At 35.8% G+C, this 15,316-nt stretch overlaps 1 protein-coding gene across 18 annotated transcripts in view; it reads left to right on the top strand.

Moving 5' to 3' along the window:
* The window catches only part of wrn (WRN RecQ like helicase), a 38,878-nt gene that overhangs the window by 8,854 nt on the left and 14,708 nt on the right, over window positions 1-15,316 (top strand). For 11 of the 18 annotated variants that reach the window (XR_013207151.1, XR_013207150.1, XM_077243393.1 and 8 more), the window contains exons 6-19: window positions 1,127-1,276; window positions 1,541-1,583; window positions 1,737-1,836; window positions 3,707-3,989; window positions 4,067-4,141; window positions 6,596-6,707; window positions 7,306-7,381; window positions 7,529-7,596; window positions 8,094-8,202; window positions 8,492-8,560; window positions 13,414-13,496; window positions 13,586-13,692; window positions 13,800-13,987; window positions 14,653-14,827. Coding sequence is in view for 16 of the 18 variants with exons in the window: in XM_077243393.1 (XP_077099508.1) it covers window positions 1,127-1,276; window positions 1,541-1,583; window positions 1,737-1,836; window positions 3,707-3,989; window positions 4,067-4,141; window positions 6,596-6,707; window positions 7,306-7,381; window positions 7,529-7,596; window positions 8,094-8,202; window positions 8,492-8,560; window positions 13,414-13,496; window positions 13,586-13,692; window positions 13,800-13,987; window positions 14,653-14,827 (1,638 nt within the window). In the remaining 2 variants the exon portion in view is untranslated. The remainder of the gene's footprint in view (window positions 1-1,126; window positions 1,277-1,540; window positions 1,584-1,736; window positions 1,837-3,706; window positions 3,990-4,066; window positions 4,142-6,595; window positions 6,708-7,305; window positions 7,382-7,528; window positions 7,597-8,093; window positions 8,203-8,491; window positions 8,561-13,413; window positions 13,497-13,585; window positions 13,693-13,799; window positions 13,988-14,652; window positions 14,828-15,316) is intronic. The other 7 variants (XM_077243400.1, XM_077243395.1, XM_077243402.1 and 4 more) reach the window with 1 other exon arrangement.

Here is a 15,316-nt window from a genome sequence, read left to right as displayed (position 1 = left end):
ATGATTAAAGGATACTGGACAGTCATCAGGGGTTTATTTTGCAATAATAACTGGCTGACTGTAATTCGTCTTTGCTTATTACATGGCAACTGTCCAAATAATAATTACAAGGTAGTGTTGTTATTGTAAAATTATAATAGTTCAAAAATAAAAGTTAATTCAAAACATTAAGAAATACTATAATAGTTTATACATAATACGAAAGTAACACTGATACAAGGACATGAAATATTAATTTGAGATAAAATGAGCTATTTTTATCTTGAAGCTTCAGCTAAGGAAAAAATTAGTCCATTACATTGTAAAAAATTGGCCTAGCAACACTTAAACAATATTAGTTATGTTAATGCTGAAGTAATTTTCACTGCAGTAAATAACAGATTGTATAGTTTCTGTGTCAAAGTAATGTCCATTTTTCAGAAATGTACTAAGATGGTACAAATCATGCAGTTGGCTAACATTATGCGTTCATTTAGTCAGAAACAATGAGCATGTCAAAGAAATTATTACAAGTTGTGATCATATTGATTACAATATATAGAAAATTTGGCAGTTTTGTGAATGTTGATTCAAAGTTGGCATCATCTGCAGTCCTGCACAGCATAACGAAACAGTAAGTCAGTGGTGTGATGTGAGCAGTATAGTTTTACAAAGTACAGCATTTCCAGGCATGACTGTGAATATCTGTAAATATCTGCATGCTGGATGACAGAATTGACCAATCAGAATCAAGTTGTCAATTAAGCCAAATATAAGCCATTTCTACAGACCAGAATCACAAGAGACTTGACTCTTTTGACTTGAGCTAGTAGGAAACCACCTAGCAACGACTCAGAACACCTTACCAGCCACATTGCTCTGCACTTAAAACATTCAAAGCCCTCTGCAACAACCCAAGCATCATAGCAGAGAGTTAAGAGCTGTGAAGCAATACTGGCAGCATGAAACAAATACAATAATAAAACGTTGTTATTCAGTAAAGCTCATTGTCCTCAATATGTAAAGAAAATAAAACCTTATACTAGGTCATAATGATAAAATCATGTATTGCATAAGATGAAAGTTCCTGCTGATTTTGAGTGAGATGTATTGACGTGTGTGTATGTGTGTTGGTTGTTTTATCCAGCTGAGATGTTGTGAGAAGTGGAGTTTGGATGGTCTAGTGAAGCGCTTGTTGAAGAAGCAGCTCTTCAAAGACAGGCTTGTGCGCTGCAGTCACTGGGACGATTTCGGCCTGACAGAAGACCAGAAGAGATACGCTGCCACTGATGCTTATGTGAGTACTAATAAACCATAGCCATTTAAATTCAGTAAATGGGTAAAGTTGTGACAAACTAAACACTGTCTACAGTTATTTGAACTGCATTTTTCGCAGGACCATTTGAAATGTGAAGACAAATAGATTATAAAAGTAAATAGAAATGGTGACCATTTACAGCACCAGATTATACTCTTAACAGTATTTATATATTCATATGAAATTAGATCTTTACATCTTGATGATAGTAAAGACTCATAATTGGCTTTATTTTCCTAACAGGCTGGATTGCTTGTTTATCAGAAACTACAGGAAATGATTTCTGGTGAGATCACTTATTTTCTTCTCTGTTGTGCTGCGATGTTCCTGCATGTAATGATGATCAGATAATTTTTTGGCTCTGTGTAACCGGCACTTTATGTAATATTTGTGTATCTATGTCTCTTTCTGTACACTTACCCTGTGTTCATTTGCCCAGGATCTTCAGCGCTCGGTTTGAAGCAAAGAGTTTTTCAGATTGCTCATGATCTTAAAGATCTGGCTGATCATATTCCAGATGAATTCGACTGCACGGACAGGTCGGTTTATTTTTCTCTGAGGTCTAGAGGATTTGATTATATGTTTGTTCAGAGCATTTTGTTTTGTAAACAAGAGAGTGTAATGGAGAGTTTGCAGAGAAACCTTTGTTGAAATATAAAGCAGCGACTGTATTGGATCTGACAGCAGCTGCATCACAAATCAGAATTAAATTACTTAATCATGCTTTGTCTGTAAATGACGGTTTTATATGGATAATGTTTTCAAAACACTTATCAACAGTATCAACGCCCACCCGCTATTGAATGTTTCCTATGCAATGATGTTAGCCAATCATAACAGCGGCCGTTTACTGACAAGCCTTAAAGGAGCCATGCCTTAATTTTTATTTCAGACAGAGAGGCACAATAAGGGTTAATAAAATAATTGTTTTTACTTAAATACATACACACATATAAAGTGTTTTTGTGAGATGTTTGGTTTTGTGCTCAGGGACCCATTTTTGTTTGATTTTGATGTTTGTTTTTGGATCACTGTCCTGTTGGAAGATCCAAACATGGCCCGTTATAAGATTTCTAGCACAGGCTGTCAGGTTTTGATTTTTTATCTGTTGGTATTTGATCGAATTCATGTATTTAATTTTACACATGGGGTACTTTTTTATCCCTGTGTGCACCAAACCCATCATAATTGTTTTGTTTCATCTGTCCATAGAAACCATCCTGTTTGAAGTTCCAGTCGTGTCAGTTACTTTTCAAACATTCTATGGTCAGATGAAACAAAAAAAAGAGCTTTTTGGCAGCAAACACTTAAGATGGGTTTGGTGCACACAGGGATAAAAAATGACCCCATGTGTAAAATGAAATACTCTGCTGTATCTTTAATGCTGTGGGCCTAATTTTCTGCCAGAGGTCCTGGACATCTTGTTCAGATACATGGTATCATGGATTCGATCAAATACCAACAGATAAAAAATCTAAACCTGACAGCCTCTGCTAGAAATCTTAGAACAGGACAGTGATTCAAAAACAAACATCGAAATCAAAACAAAAATTGGTCGCTGCACACAAAACCAAGCATCTGCAATGGCCATCCCAGCCCCTGAACTGAACCCTATATAAAGTGAGTGGGCTGAACTGAAGAGAAGAAGCACCAACATGGATCTGGGAATCTGCAGGATCTAGAGAGATTCTGTATGGAGGAATGGTCTCTGATCTCTTGTCAGGTGTTCTCCAAACTCATCAGGCATTATAGAAGAAAACTCAGAGCTGTTATCTTGGCAAAACGAGGTTGCAAAAAGTATTTAATAAAAGGGTGCAAATAATTGTTCTCAATGTGTTTTGGAGAAACACATTTATTTCATAATGTGATTTACACCCCCACCCCCACACACTTTCAATTCTTTTACTTCAATGAAAGGTTAGAATTTTTTTACTAAAATATCAAAAGGATTAACAATGCAGATTTATTTTTTACAGCCATCTTTGATCATATTTACCAAGGGGGCAAATAATTCTGACCAGCACTGTATAGTGTCTCTATCCACACTATATATTGGTAAATTTTTTAATTTCGATATATTGTGACACGATATATTGTCACACCCCTAATAACCACGCTTGAATCTTGAATCACAGTATGCTAATACTTCTAGTCTTTATTCAGTGAGCTGAGGAAGTCTCATGACTTCAATTCTCCATGTGCATCAAATCCAGCATTTTTCTTAATTTTTGTGAAATTCCTCTCTTTCAAAAATGGCATTTTCAGGGTGCAACTAATTTTACTTGATATGAGTCTTGCTTGAATTGCAGAGGCAGAAATTTGATTTAAAATAAATTCCACAGTTTATGGTACCCTGTGCATGATTGTTATTAAGAATATGATTTTAAAATGATTTGTATGATTTTGCAGTGCTGAGAGACTCGTGGATGATCTGTCTCAGACACTTGCATCCCTAAAATGCGTTTTGTCGAATGGCATCAAAGCGGCTGATCAGTCTTCTCTAAACCTCAACCTCAACGATGCCAGAACTAGGACCCGTCAGAAAAGCGTTTGCACAGCTTCTGAGGAGCGTAGCCACAGTCAGCCTGAGCAGTGTGGGATGTCTACGGGTCTCTCGCAGTACGAACTGCAGACGCTGGAGCATCAGGCCAGGCAGGAGCAGCTGGAGGAGGAGTGCATCCTAGCTTTCCAGGTGAGCGCCACACTCAGCACTTCTGCGCCTCATCTGCATCTCTCACCGAGGGCCTCATGACTGGTGTTTTCCTTCAGACTCAGCAGGCTTCAGCCCCCGAGAGCTCTGATGACACGGAGAGGGATGAGGAGTTTGACGATGAAATGATAAAGGTGAAAGTGTTTATGTTTTCAGGTGATCGCTGTGGAGTGAGTGTTCACATACCGAAACATTTGTCTTATTTGTCCATTAAGATGAAAACTGTGATCATTAAGTCACCCTTGTGTCTGTTATTAAAGCTGCACTATGAAACTTTTGCCTTTCTATTGCCACCTCTGTTTGAAACACATCAGTGCAGATCTGTCATTGTACATCGACATTTGACATGACAATAGGAAATATGTGCTAGTAGTAGTGGTGTGCGATATACACTGGCATTCAAAAGTTTGGGATCGGTAATATTTTTTTATGTTTTTAAAAGAAGTGTCTTCTGCTCACCAAGGGTGCATTTATTTTATTAAAAAACCCAGTAGTATTGTGAAATATTGTGACAATTTAAAACAGCTTTTCTCTTTTATTATATTAAAATGTAATTTAGACTTCAGTCACATGATCCTTCAGAAATCATTCTAATATGCTGATTTGCTGCTCAAGAAACGTTTAATATTATTATCAATAGCAATGTTGAAAAGAAATCACTACTTTCATTCAGCAATGATGCATTACATTGCTCAAAAGTTATAGTTAAGACATTTATAATGTTACAAAAGATTATATTTCAAATAAATTAAATAGAACTTTCTATCAATCAAAGAATCCCAAAAAACTTTTCAACATTGATTATTATAATGAATGTTTCTTGATCATCAAATCATCATATTAGAATGATTTCTGAGGATCATGTGACACTGAAGACTGGAGTAATGATGCTGAACATTCAGCTTTGATAGTAAATTACATTTTACTATAGATTGAAATAGAAAACAGTTGTTTTAAATTGTCATAATATATTTATAATCAAATAAATGCAGCCTTGGTGAGCATTAGAGACTTAAAAATCGTACTAATCCCAAACTTTTGAACGTCAGTGTATTATTTTCTACGATAATATCGTATATTACATGGTATTGTTAAGCAATCACACACAGAGTGCCGTTTCCCCCCAAATATCAGCTGATTGCAAATGCCATATTGATTTTACACAGTTTAATAAACAAGAGGTTAATATTACTCACATTTTAGATGCAATATTGCCTGTTTGCTCTCTTTCGCAGACAAAAATAGTTCCAAACAAAGCCACAGCAGAACTGTTTTGTGTCTCTGAGCAACACGAGCAGAATGAAACTGTTGAATGAATGATTCAATGATTCACTCAATAAGAAAGTCAAATGCTTCATTCCTGAAATGATCAGCCATTTGAATGAATCAGTTAAATAAATGACTCTATGATTCGCTCTAACAGTGACTTGCCGCCATCTACTGTTTATTTTCACATTTAAAGTATCTTTTCCATTTTAAAATCATTTCATATATCATCAATATTTTGTTTAAAACATCAAAACATTATTTCTGCATTTGTAACTATGCATTCATGTTCATCTGAGCTGCATTGAACAGTGTAAATGCTCGAAACGCCACTTCAGATGCATCTTTTGTGTTTCCTCTCCATTGCAAAAATAGATTTAGTTGATACTGATTTATTTTGATTGGTAACGGGCCTATAGTGTCTTATTCTTATTGAATTTATTGATTAAATGTAATAATTTGACATAATAAGTTATACATAGGCTCCATGTAATTAGCTAAGAAGAAAAAGGTAAAAATGCCTATAAAAGGTAAAAATCAATTTATTGGAAAAGATGATTTATGTCATTGTGGTGAACTGACCCCCACACAGAATATGAAGACTATCAAAAACTTCAGCAGTCAGCTGTCTACAGCAGTCCTAAACCTGCCAAAACTCAATAAACACTCAGCAAAACATTGTCTAATCATCGTTATCGACAAAATCACAGAAAATATAGTGATATTAGTTTTAATATAGTTTAGATATAAGTTTTTGTTAATATCACACGCTCCTACCTACTAGGCATATATCTGAAAAAATGTCAGAATCCGATTGCCGAAATCCAATCAGATTTCCTTTGAGCAACTGGGCCCAGATAATTCCCCAGATGTCAAAAGATGATTGCCATGTAAACAGCTTGATTTAAAAGCCGCCATCTTGATAAGTTTAAAATCTAAGCAACTGTGTCCTCAGCATACGCAATATAGTTCTTTCGTGATATAACCAGGCAAAAACGAATCACCCCAAACTGACCGCTCAAATTATAAATAATTTTTATAAGATTACCATTGGTTACATAAGACATCAGTGTTCAAAACCGTTAGGAAGACACTTTTTTTATTATACTTATGTACTTCTTCAATAACTGCTTTCTGTTCTTTTTTAACAAAAAAAAAGTTATATTCTGCAGCTGTAAAGTGAGTCTGTCAAGCTCCAAAAATACCATAAAGAGCCATTAAAGAGAACCAATTAACTATTAAAGATAGTCAAAAACTCTGTGGGTTTGGCAAGATATAAATGATGTTCACTCTTGTCATGTCTCTCTTGTGATGTCCGTCAGTGTGCTGATGACATAGAGAAATTAAATGAGAAAACGGCAGATGTCCCACAGTCTGGTGTTGACGACGATGATGAGGATGTTGAGGAAGATGAGGAAGAGGTGTTTGGTAAATGTACTGTCCTTCATGAACATGAACGGCCTTCCCAGAGTAAAGGTCCTTGCACACAGAGTCCGAAATTTTTGCACGTTAAAAAATAAATACGACCTCACGTTATGTCAATTACGCTTACACACTGCCTCTGAAACTTTCGGAATCGTCCGTCATAAATAAAAATTTGGATCGGGTGCAATTTTCTGCATTTTTCGCATCCGTAACAAGCATTTTGAATGGTGTTTGAATATGCAAAAACGCATGCGAAAATTTCGGACTCAGTGTGCAAAGACCTTAATATAGAGTTATTTATTTTACGGTTATGTGATATTTGACTGAAGAAACAGCTTGTTCAGAGTGAATGTTATTCATGATCAGTGAATATAATGCTCAGTTTATATATTAAAGTGGGTTTCAGTCTTAATATTGTGAGAAAAATTTACAATCAATACAAGAAACAAAGCTTTTATCTAATTAAATGTAAATGATGCATGATATTCTAAATAACACATGGTCAGGTTTCCTTTATACGTATAATTTTAGGTTGTATTGAGTTATATTGATTTTGCAAATATTTTTGATTTATCAGTATGTTATTTTATTTTTTATTTCTGTTCAGATTCAAGTATCTCACCACCAGTTCCTGAACAAATTACATGTCTGAAAACATTCTTTGGACATCACAACTTTAAACCGTAAGTTTTGAAACCCAAGCATTCTTGGTGTGTCTTTTATACAATTGATTATAAATGTTATGAAATTCTTATGCAGTTATTAATGGCTTTAGCAGCACACTGTTTGTTTAGTATGTGATCTGTCAAATGATGCTCGTGGTTTTTCAGGGTTCAGTGGAAAGTGATTCAGTCTGTTCTCACAGAGAGGAGGGATAATCTTGTTGTCATGGCAACTGGTATAACTTTTTCTTGATCATTAAAGTTGACATATTTACTAAATGATTGTGTAGTCTTTATATTTTGTTTTCTTTGTAATTGTTTATTGTTGTGTATGATTTAATGGTATTTAGTCAGTGTACACCTTTATAAAACACACGTTGTAGTGTTTAGTTGTAGTTCAGGGTTAGATATCATTTTGCATGATCTGCATTTCTTGGCTCTGTTGTAAGATTCGTCTCTCAGGAGAAGTATTTGCAAGGTGTAGACTTCAGCATTTAAGCATTTGTGTGTGAAACAGTTTAATGTTATTGCCCAGTTAATCTGCTAGACATGAAGATATTAAAATATTATAAACATTTAGATCATGATTTTCTGTAACGCTGCTTTAAAAACAATATATATATATATATATATATATATATATATATATATTATTAAAAGTGTTATGCATATACATTTTACTTGATTTAGTTTGTCTTCAAATGTCTGCTCACATGAAATGCTGTGTTGGCAGGTTATGGGAAGAGTTTGTGTTTCCAGTTTCCTCCAGTGTACTGTGAGAAAATCAGTGTGGTCATTTGCCCTCTCATCGCCCTGATGGAGGACCAGGTGCTTCAGCTGCAGTACGTCACATCTTTCACATCAGGCATGACACGCAGATCGCCAATGTTTTGTGATGTATTTCAAGTTATGACATTTTGAATGTGCATTCAGGGCTGTAGTTGAAAGCTGAAATGTGCCTGAGGTTTGGACGTGTAGTGGAATGGTCAGCCTTTAGATGAAAAGTCTACACAATACAACATTAATCAGATGTTTCAGAAAAAGAAATCCCATTGCAGCTCTAGGAAGAGTATTGTGTGTTGTAATAAATCAGTGGAGGTCTCATTCATTATATTTATGTTTGTGTTGCAGAATGTCAAACATCCCTGCTTGTTTTCTTGGATCTGCTCAGACCAAAAACCTAATTGAGGAAGTGAAGAGGTGAGAGGCTGTTTGGCATTAAATACTCTTGTGTACCTGACATGTCATGCGATGTTACATGTTACACTCCATGTAAAAAAAAGATTTATAATGGGGCAAAATAGAATATTAAGCAGGTACTATGTAGGGGCGTAACAATACATTGCTGCATTGATCAAACGTCTATCGATGCCACACGTAAAATATCGATATGAGGCACCCTTATTTTGACACTCTCCATCCACACATAACGTCCGTCTACGCTTTTCCGCCAAAGCGTGCATATTCGTTTACTCACCATAGCATATTGTCTGCCGGTGTGTCTGTAATGTTAATCTCCTCAGCTGAAATAGATGCCTGGCAAGATTGACTGAACCCTAAACACATTTTGTCACAAAAGCCGGTATTGTCCACGGTCAAGGCATCGCTGACTAAAAGTGATCGAGGATGGATCATTTGAACGAACTTGGTGAACCTGTGATATCTTCTTAGGGGCGTAAAAGGACTATAAAAGCTGAAACTTTTTCATGGACCCTTGTTAAAGCAGCGCGTTACAGTGGTGAGGGAAAAGCTCCCTGCATTGCTTCTAATCGCAACAACAAAATTTGTCATGCGTCTGTCAGCTGAGGAAGTTAACATTACAAAGATTAACCGAGTGTTTTATTATATCATAGCAATTACTTGTTTTTGTATAACTCTGAAACATGAAATGTGAAATTATCTGCTTTTGCCAAAAAAGGACTGATTTTGCTAAAAAAAACTTTTAATATATATATATATATATATATATATATATATATATATATATATACAGTGTATATATATATATATATATATATATATATATACACACATATCTATAAAAAAATACTCCCAAAACAACCCAGCTGCAGTTTATTTGATACTTGGAATGCACAATTAAAAAAAACATGATTTATGAAAATGAACAAGATCTGTTTTTGCAAATGAACTCATCTGTTGTAAATGTCCCAATTAGGAGAGGGTGTGCAATTTTCAAAGAGTTTAATTAAACGTTCATGTTATATATTTAGGTTGCATTTGTGAGTTAATAAAAATGTAACTGGTTGTGTAAACTTGCAACATAATATCTAAATATCGATAAATCAATTAATATAACCCTGAATTGTATTGCAGAACATTTTGAGGTATCGGCAAATATCGTATCGCTGGCTGTGAGAATCGATATCATATCGCTCGTGATGAACTGTCCGTTTACACCACTTGTACAACCCCAAATCAGAAAAAGTTTGGACATTTTGTAAAATGCAATAAAATCAAAAATCTGTTATTTGTTCATTCTTTTTAACGTTTTTTAACTGTCAAAAGTACAAAGAAAAGTTTTCCAATGTTTTCACTGACCAACATAATGGTATTTTGTAAATATGAACAAATTTTGATTTTGATGGCTGCAACACACCCCAAAAAAGTTGGGCCAGAGACATGTTTACCACTGTTTCACATCACCTTTCCTTTTAATTACACTTTTTAATCATTTGGGAGTTGAGGATACTAATTGTTGCTAGTGGAATATTTGCCCAATCTTGTCTGATACAACAAGACAGCCGCTCAACAGTCTGTTGTCATCATTGCCTGATTCTCCTTTTCATGATGGGTCATACATTTTCCATAAGAGACATATCTGGACTGCAGTAAACAGGCCGGCAAATCCCTTCTATGGTGCAGAGTGTCCAGAAACCACTCAGTAGTAGCACCTGCAGAATGAGGCCTGGCATTGTCTTGCTTCCCAGGAAAGATGTCATCTTGATGGCAGTTTATGTTTCTGTACAATCCAAATATATGCCTTCATGTCAATGGTACCTTCACAATAATGCAAGTTACTCATACCGTTTGCGATGATGCACCTCAATACCAGGACTGATGTTTTGATTTTTGTACCTGTCGCTGGTGAAAGTCTGGTTGGTCCCTTTCATCTTTGGGACTGAAAACTCGATGTCCATTTTCTCCCAAAAACAAGCTGACACATGGACTCATCTGACCACAGCACACATTTCCACTTTCTTCTAGACCATCTGAGATGAGCTCAGGCCCAGAGAACTCGCCGGCATCTCCACATAGAACCGATGTAAAGCTTTCTCCTTGCGTAACAGAGATTCAAGTCACATTTCTTAATGCAGAGTCAGACTGTGTTCAATGAAAATGGTTTTCCAAACTACTCCTGAGCACATGTGGCTGTATTTAACAAAGTAGTATGATGGTATCTTGTGCATTGCCATCTGAGGGCTCAAAGGTCACGCACATTCAACAGAGGTCTACTGCCTTACCCAACACAGACTGAGATATCTCTGGCTTCCCTGAATCTTGTGACAATATTATGTATGGAAGATGATGAAAGGCATAAATGCTTTGCAATCTTGCATTGAGAAATGTGATTTTTTTAAATTGTTTGACAATTCTCTCAAGATATTTGGCACAGAGTGATGAGCCATGACCCATCTTTGCTTAAAAAGTCTGAGAAGTCTTAAAAAGTCTGAGAAGCACTTTTACAACCAAACATGATACCCTCAACCAATTCACCTGCTCATTGTGGACTGTTTCAAAATAGTTGGATAATCTAATTTGGATAATCTTTTCACTTTTATTTGGTCTCTGTCCCAACTTTTTTGGGTGTGTTGCAGCCATCAAAATGTGTTCATATTTACAAAATTACAAAAAAAAGGTTTTTTTTTTTTTCAAAATTACAAAATTTACTTTTATGTTGGTCAGTGAAAACATTGGAAAACGTTTCTTTGTACTTTTGTCAGCTAATAAAAGGTTAAATAGAATGAACAAATCACAGATTCTTGATTTTATTGCATTTTACAAAATGTCCCAACTTTTTCTGATTTGGGGTTGTACTATACAGGACTTGATGCCTTAAAATAGCTTGAATGTAACTCGAAACCCTTGCCTCATTTAGTATACGTGGTTCTATGACTATGCAAATGAGCCCCGTCTCCACACACTCACTCAACTCAGAGATCCACTCTTTGACGATCACACGTTGATCTGATTGGTTACAAGGTAGTTTGTGACGTCAGAAACACCAGTGATTTCAAACCGTGTTTTTGAGACTGTCTGTGGTTCACTGCAGTTTTAAGGAGAAAATACTCAGCAATGGTGTTGACTTATGAATTTGCACATGGTTTGTCTTAAAACATATTAAAAACACCACATTGACATAAATAACATTAAAAGCTTGATTTTCACCACAGGGAGACTAATTTAAGCTAGTATTCACTTATAAACACTGATCAACACGCATACATACAGCTCATCAAAGCACGAACCAATGAAGTTTGTTCTCGAGCGCCAAACAAAGAACAGTTGAGCTTCTGTTTACCTTGATGAGCTCTATGTGTGTCTGTTGATCAGTTTTAAATCTTCATATAAATCTCCCTTCAGGAGACCTGGATTAAACTTCTTAAAGTTATATTCATACTTTTATATGGATCTCCTAATTAACTTTTTAACGTGTCAGAGTTTTGGAGAATGGACTTCAGGCAGAAATCATCATTTGTATCAAAAGTCTTATGGACTTGGAATGACAAGAGGGTAAGAAAATGATGACTATTTTTTATTTGTGGGTGAATTATCGCTTTAACCCATACACTGTTCACTTTGACCCGGAGAGAATTTTCTTTTTTCTCAAAATGCTAGTTAATGTTATCGCATTTGACTAAAATGTACCGACTTTGCTCACGCAGTGTATGACTATAACTTTTTTGTATGTTTTTTTTAGTGCTGGACAATTATTAATCATGATTAATCACATCCAAAATAAAAGTTTGTGTTTAGTTAATATATGTGTGTGTACTGTGTATAATTATTTTGTATATACACCTTGTGCAGAATTATTAGGCAAGTGAGTATTTTGACCATATCATAATTTTTATGCATTTTTTCCAAATCCAAGCTTTAAACTTGAATGCTTATTGGATTTAAGCCTTTCAGGTGATGTGTATTTGTGTAATGAGGGAGGGTGTGGTTAAGGAGATTAACACCTTATATCAAGGTGTGCATAATTATTAGGCAGCTTCTTTTCCTCAGACGCCCCCAATACAGTAAAACTGCACATTTTAGAGTGGCTTGACATGCCACACCTGTGAGGAGGATGGATTATCTCGGCAAAGGAGAGTGCTCACTAACACAGATTTAGACAGATTTGTGAACAATATTTGAGAGAATTAGGCCTTTTGTGTACATTGAAAAAGTCTTAGATCTTAGAGTTCAGCTCACATGCATGTGTGTGTATTTACTGTATATATATATATATATATATATATATATATATATTATATATATAAGAATAATTATACACAGTAAACACGCATATATTATGTAAACACAAACTGTTATTTTGGATGATTAATCGTTGCCCAGCACTAGTTTTTTTGTTACTTGTTACACTGACCTACAAAATTTTGCATACAAATCATTGTCCTGAGCTTATGCACTTTATTTTTTATTTTATTTTATTTTTTTAGATGAATAAGCTTGATTAACTTTCTTCACTCAAAAACTTGGTGCATAAGCTCAGATCAACAAGGCCAAGTTGATAAGAAGTTTCAATCCGATATTTGGGGATGATATAGCATGATGAGAGATTTACAAGCAACTTCCAACACAACACAAGGACACCTAATAGAGATGCTGTGGAATGACCTTGAGAGCCAATGACCAATTTCATGACATTTTATGACCAATACAGAGAACCAACTCTTTCAAACTTTTTCATGACACTGTATATTGTCCCTTATACATTCATATTATTTGTGACATTAAATCTTGAGGTTGATTGAGGTGATGTGAATTGAGCCACTGACACTGTTGTTTACCCGATGTCTCGTCTTCAGGGGTGATTTCCGAGTGGTGTACATGACACCTGAGTTCTGCTCTGGGAATATTCCTCTGCTAGTGCAGCTCGACACGACTCCTGGTGAGGCAAACAAAGGATGTTTGAAATGATCCAGTGCTCCAGCATAACTGAGGAACTTCTCTACTGTGTGTGTGTGTGTGTGTTTGTAGGTTTATCACTGGTGGCCATAGACGAGGCTCATTGTATCTCTCAGTGGGGTCATGATTTCAGAAGTGCTTATCGTGACCTGGGGAAACTCAAGAAAAATCTGCCCGGTGTAAGTCATATTTGGTTTTGATTTTTCATTATAAAGCTATTGTCTCACTCAATGATTGATTTTGATCATCCATTCATGCTATTCCTATCATGCTATTCTTTAAACAGGTTCCTATTTGTGCGCTCACGGCCACCGCAAGTCCGTCTATCCGTGAGGACATCGTTAAGAGTCTTCATCTGATCAATCCCATGATCACCTGCACCTCGTTCGACCGGCCAAACCTCTACCTGGATGTCAATCGCAAGTCCGGTGACGTTATCCAGGACATCAAACGATTTCTGGTTAAAAAGAAAGGGTAGGCCATGCTGATTCTTGAAAAAACTTATCAGAATAATTCTATGCAAAGGTTGCTTTAAGTATTTTGGCTCAGGATATCCTAATGTACTAGTTCTCTACCAGGGGCCTAGGACCCACTGGGGGCCGAATCAGGCTTCCCCAACCCCCCGAAAAACAAGACAAGCTTTAAAATAACATTACGAGATGAAGATGTAAGCTGAAACTTATTTTAATTCGTTCCCTAACAACTGCCAGTTCTATTTATGTACTAGGATTCTCTCAATCTGGATATATGCAGCAATTTTAAAAGTGTGATTTCTAGACCTAAAATTTTTATAATGAATATGCGTTGTTTAGTTATTTCCAGCCGCAAAATATTTTATTAGTTTAAAAATTTCTATTTGTGAGTAAAACATGTATATATATAAGTAATCATGAACGACTAGAAATGTTGTTTAAATTTATTATGGAACCTTTCAGTTATTGACACTTCTGTAATTATTAATTTAATTATTTTAGTCTGGTTCCCACTCAGGAAAATTTAATACCAGCAGTTTAACACAACAACAATTCAATGCAATTCAATGCACTGAAGAATCGGTCTTTGTCTTTCCATCTCCACTTCCCTTTACACACATTACAGATTTATTTTTAAATGTTAGTTTCTCTCTCTCTCTCTTTAAGGGGTGGTTTTGAGTTTGAAGGCTCTGCCATTGTGTACTGTTTATCAAAGAAAGAGGCTGAGCGTGTGACAGCGGCACTGTGTAAGCTGGACATCCCATGTGGAGTTTATCACGCAGGGCTGAGCATCAAGCAGAGGAGAGAAACACAGCACCAGTTCATGAGGGATGAGATCCAGGTGAACGCCATTCAAAGTTTTCGTCTTGTGCCAGAAACAGAAATATCGTTTTTAAATGCTCATTTTCCTCTCTCTTGCTGTCAGTAGCTGTGTATACGATTGTAATCGGACAGTGGGAATAAAAAGTCACATGTAAACACTTCAATCGGAATGAATTGGCCAAATCCAAATTTAAATTCTTTAAACCTATTCTAATCCGATTGATAGAACATGTAAACACTTGATCGGATTGAAAACCGAAACTGAAAGGTACTGCTAATGTGCAATGATGTAAGGGCGTATGATGCGTGGGACGAGCTGTTGTTGAATATAGTGTCATATAATCTAAAATTGTCTGTGAAGTGGTTCAGGACAGTCATTTGTTTCGGACTCATCCACAGACGCCTTGTTTTGGCTGCGGGAAGTTTTTTTTACTTTAGCGTTCATTTTTTGGTAACACTTTACAATAAGGTTCTGTTTGTTAAGGTTAGTTAATGCATTAACTAATAT

This window comes from Siphateles boraxobius, unplaced genomic scaffold (genome assembly GCF_051911475.1).
Source record: "Siphateles boraxobius isolate OS27281-9 unplaced genomic scaffold, OSU_SipBor_1 25, whole genome shotgun sequence".
NCBI lineage: Eukaryota > Metazoa > Chordata > Actinopteri > Cypriniformes > Leuciscidae > Siphateles > Siphateles boraxobius.
The sequence above is the reverse complement of the archived record's forward strand: the minus strand, read 5'-3'. Positions and strand labels throughout refer to the sequence as shown.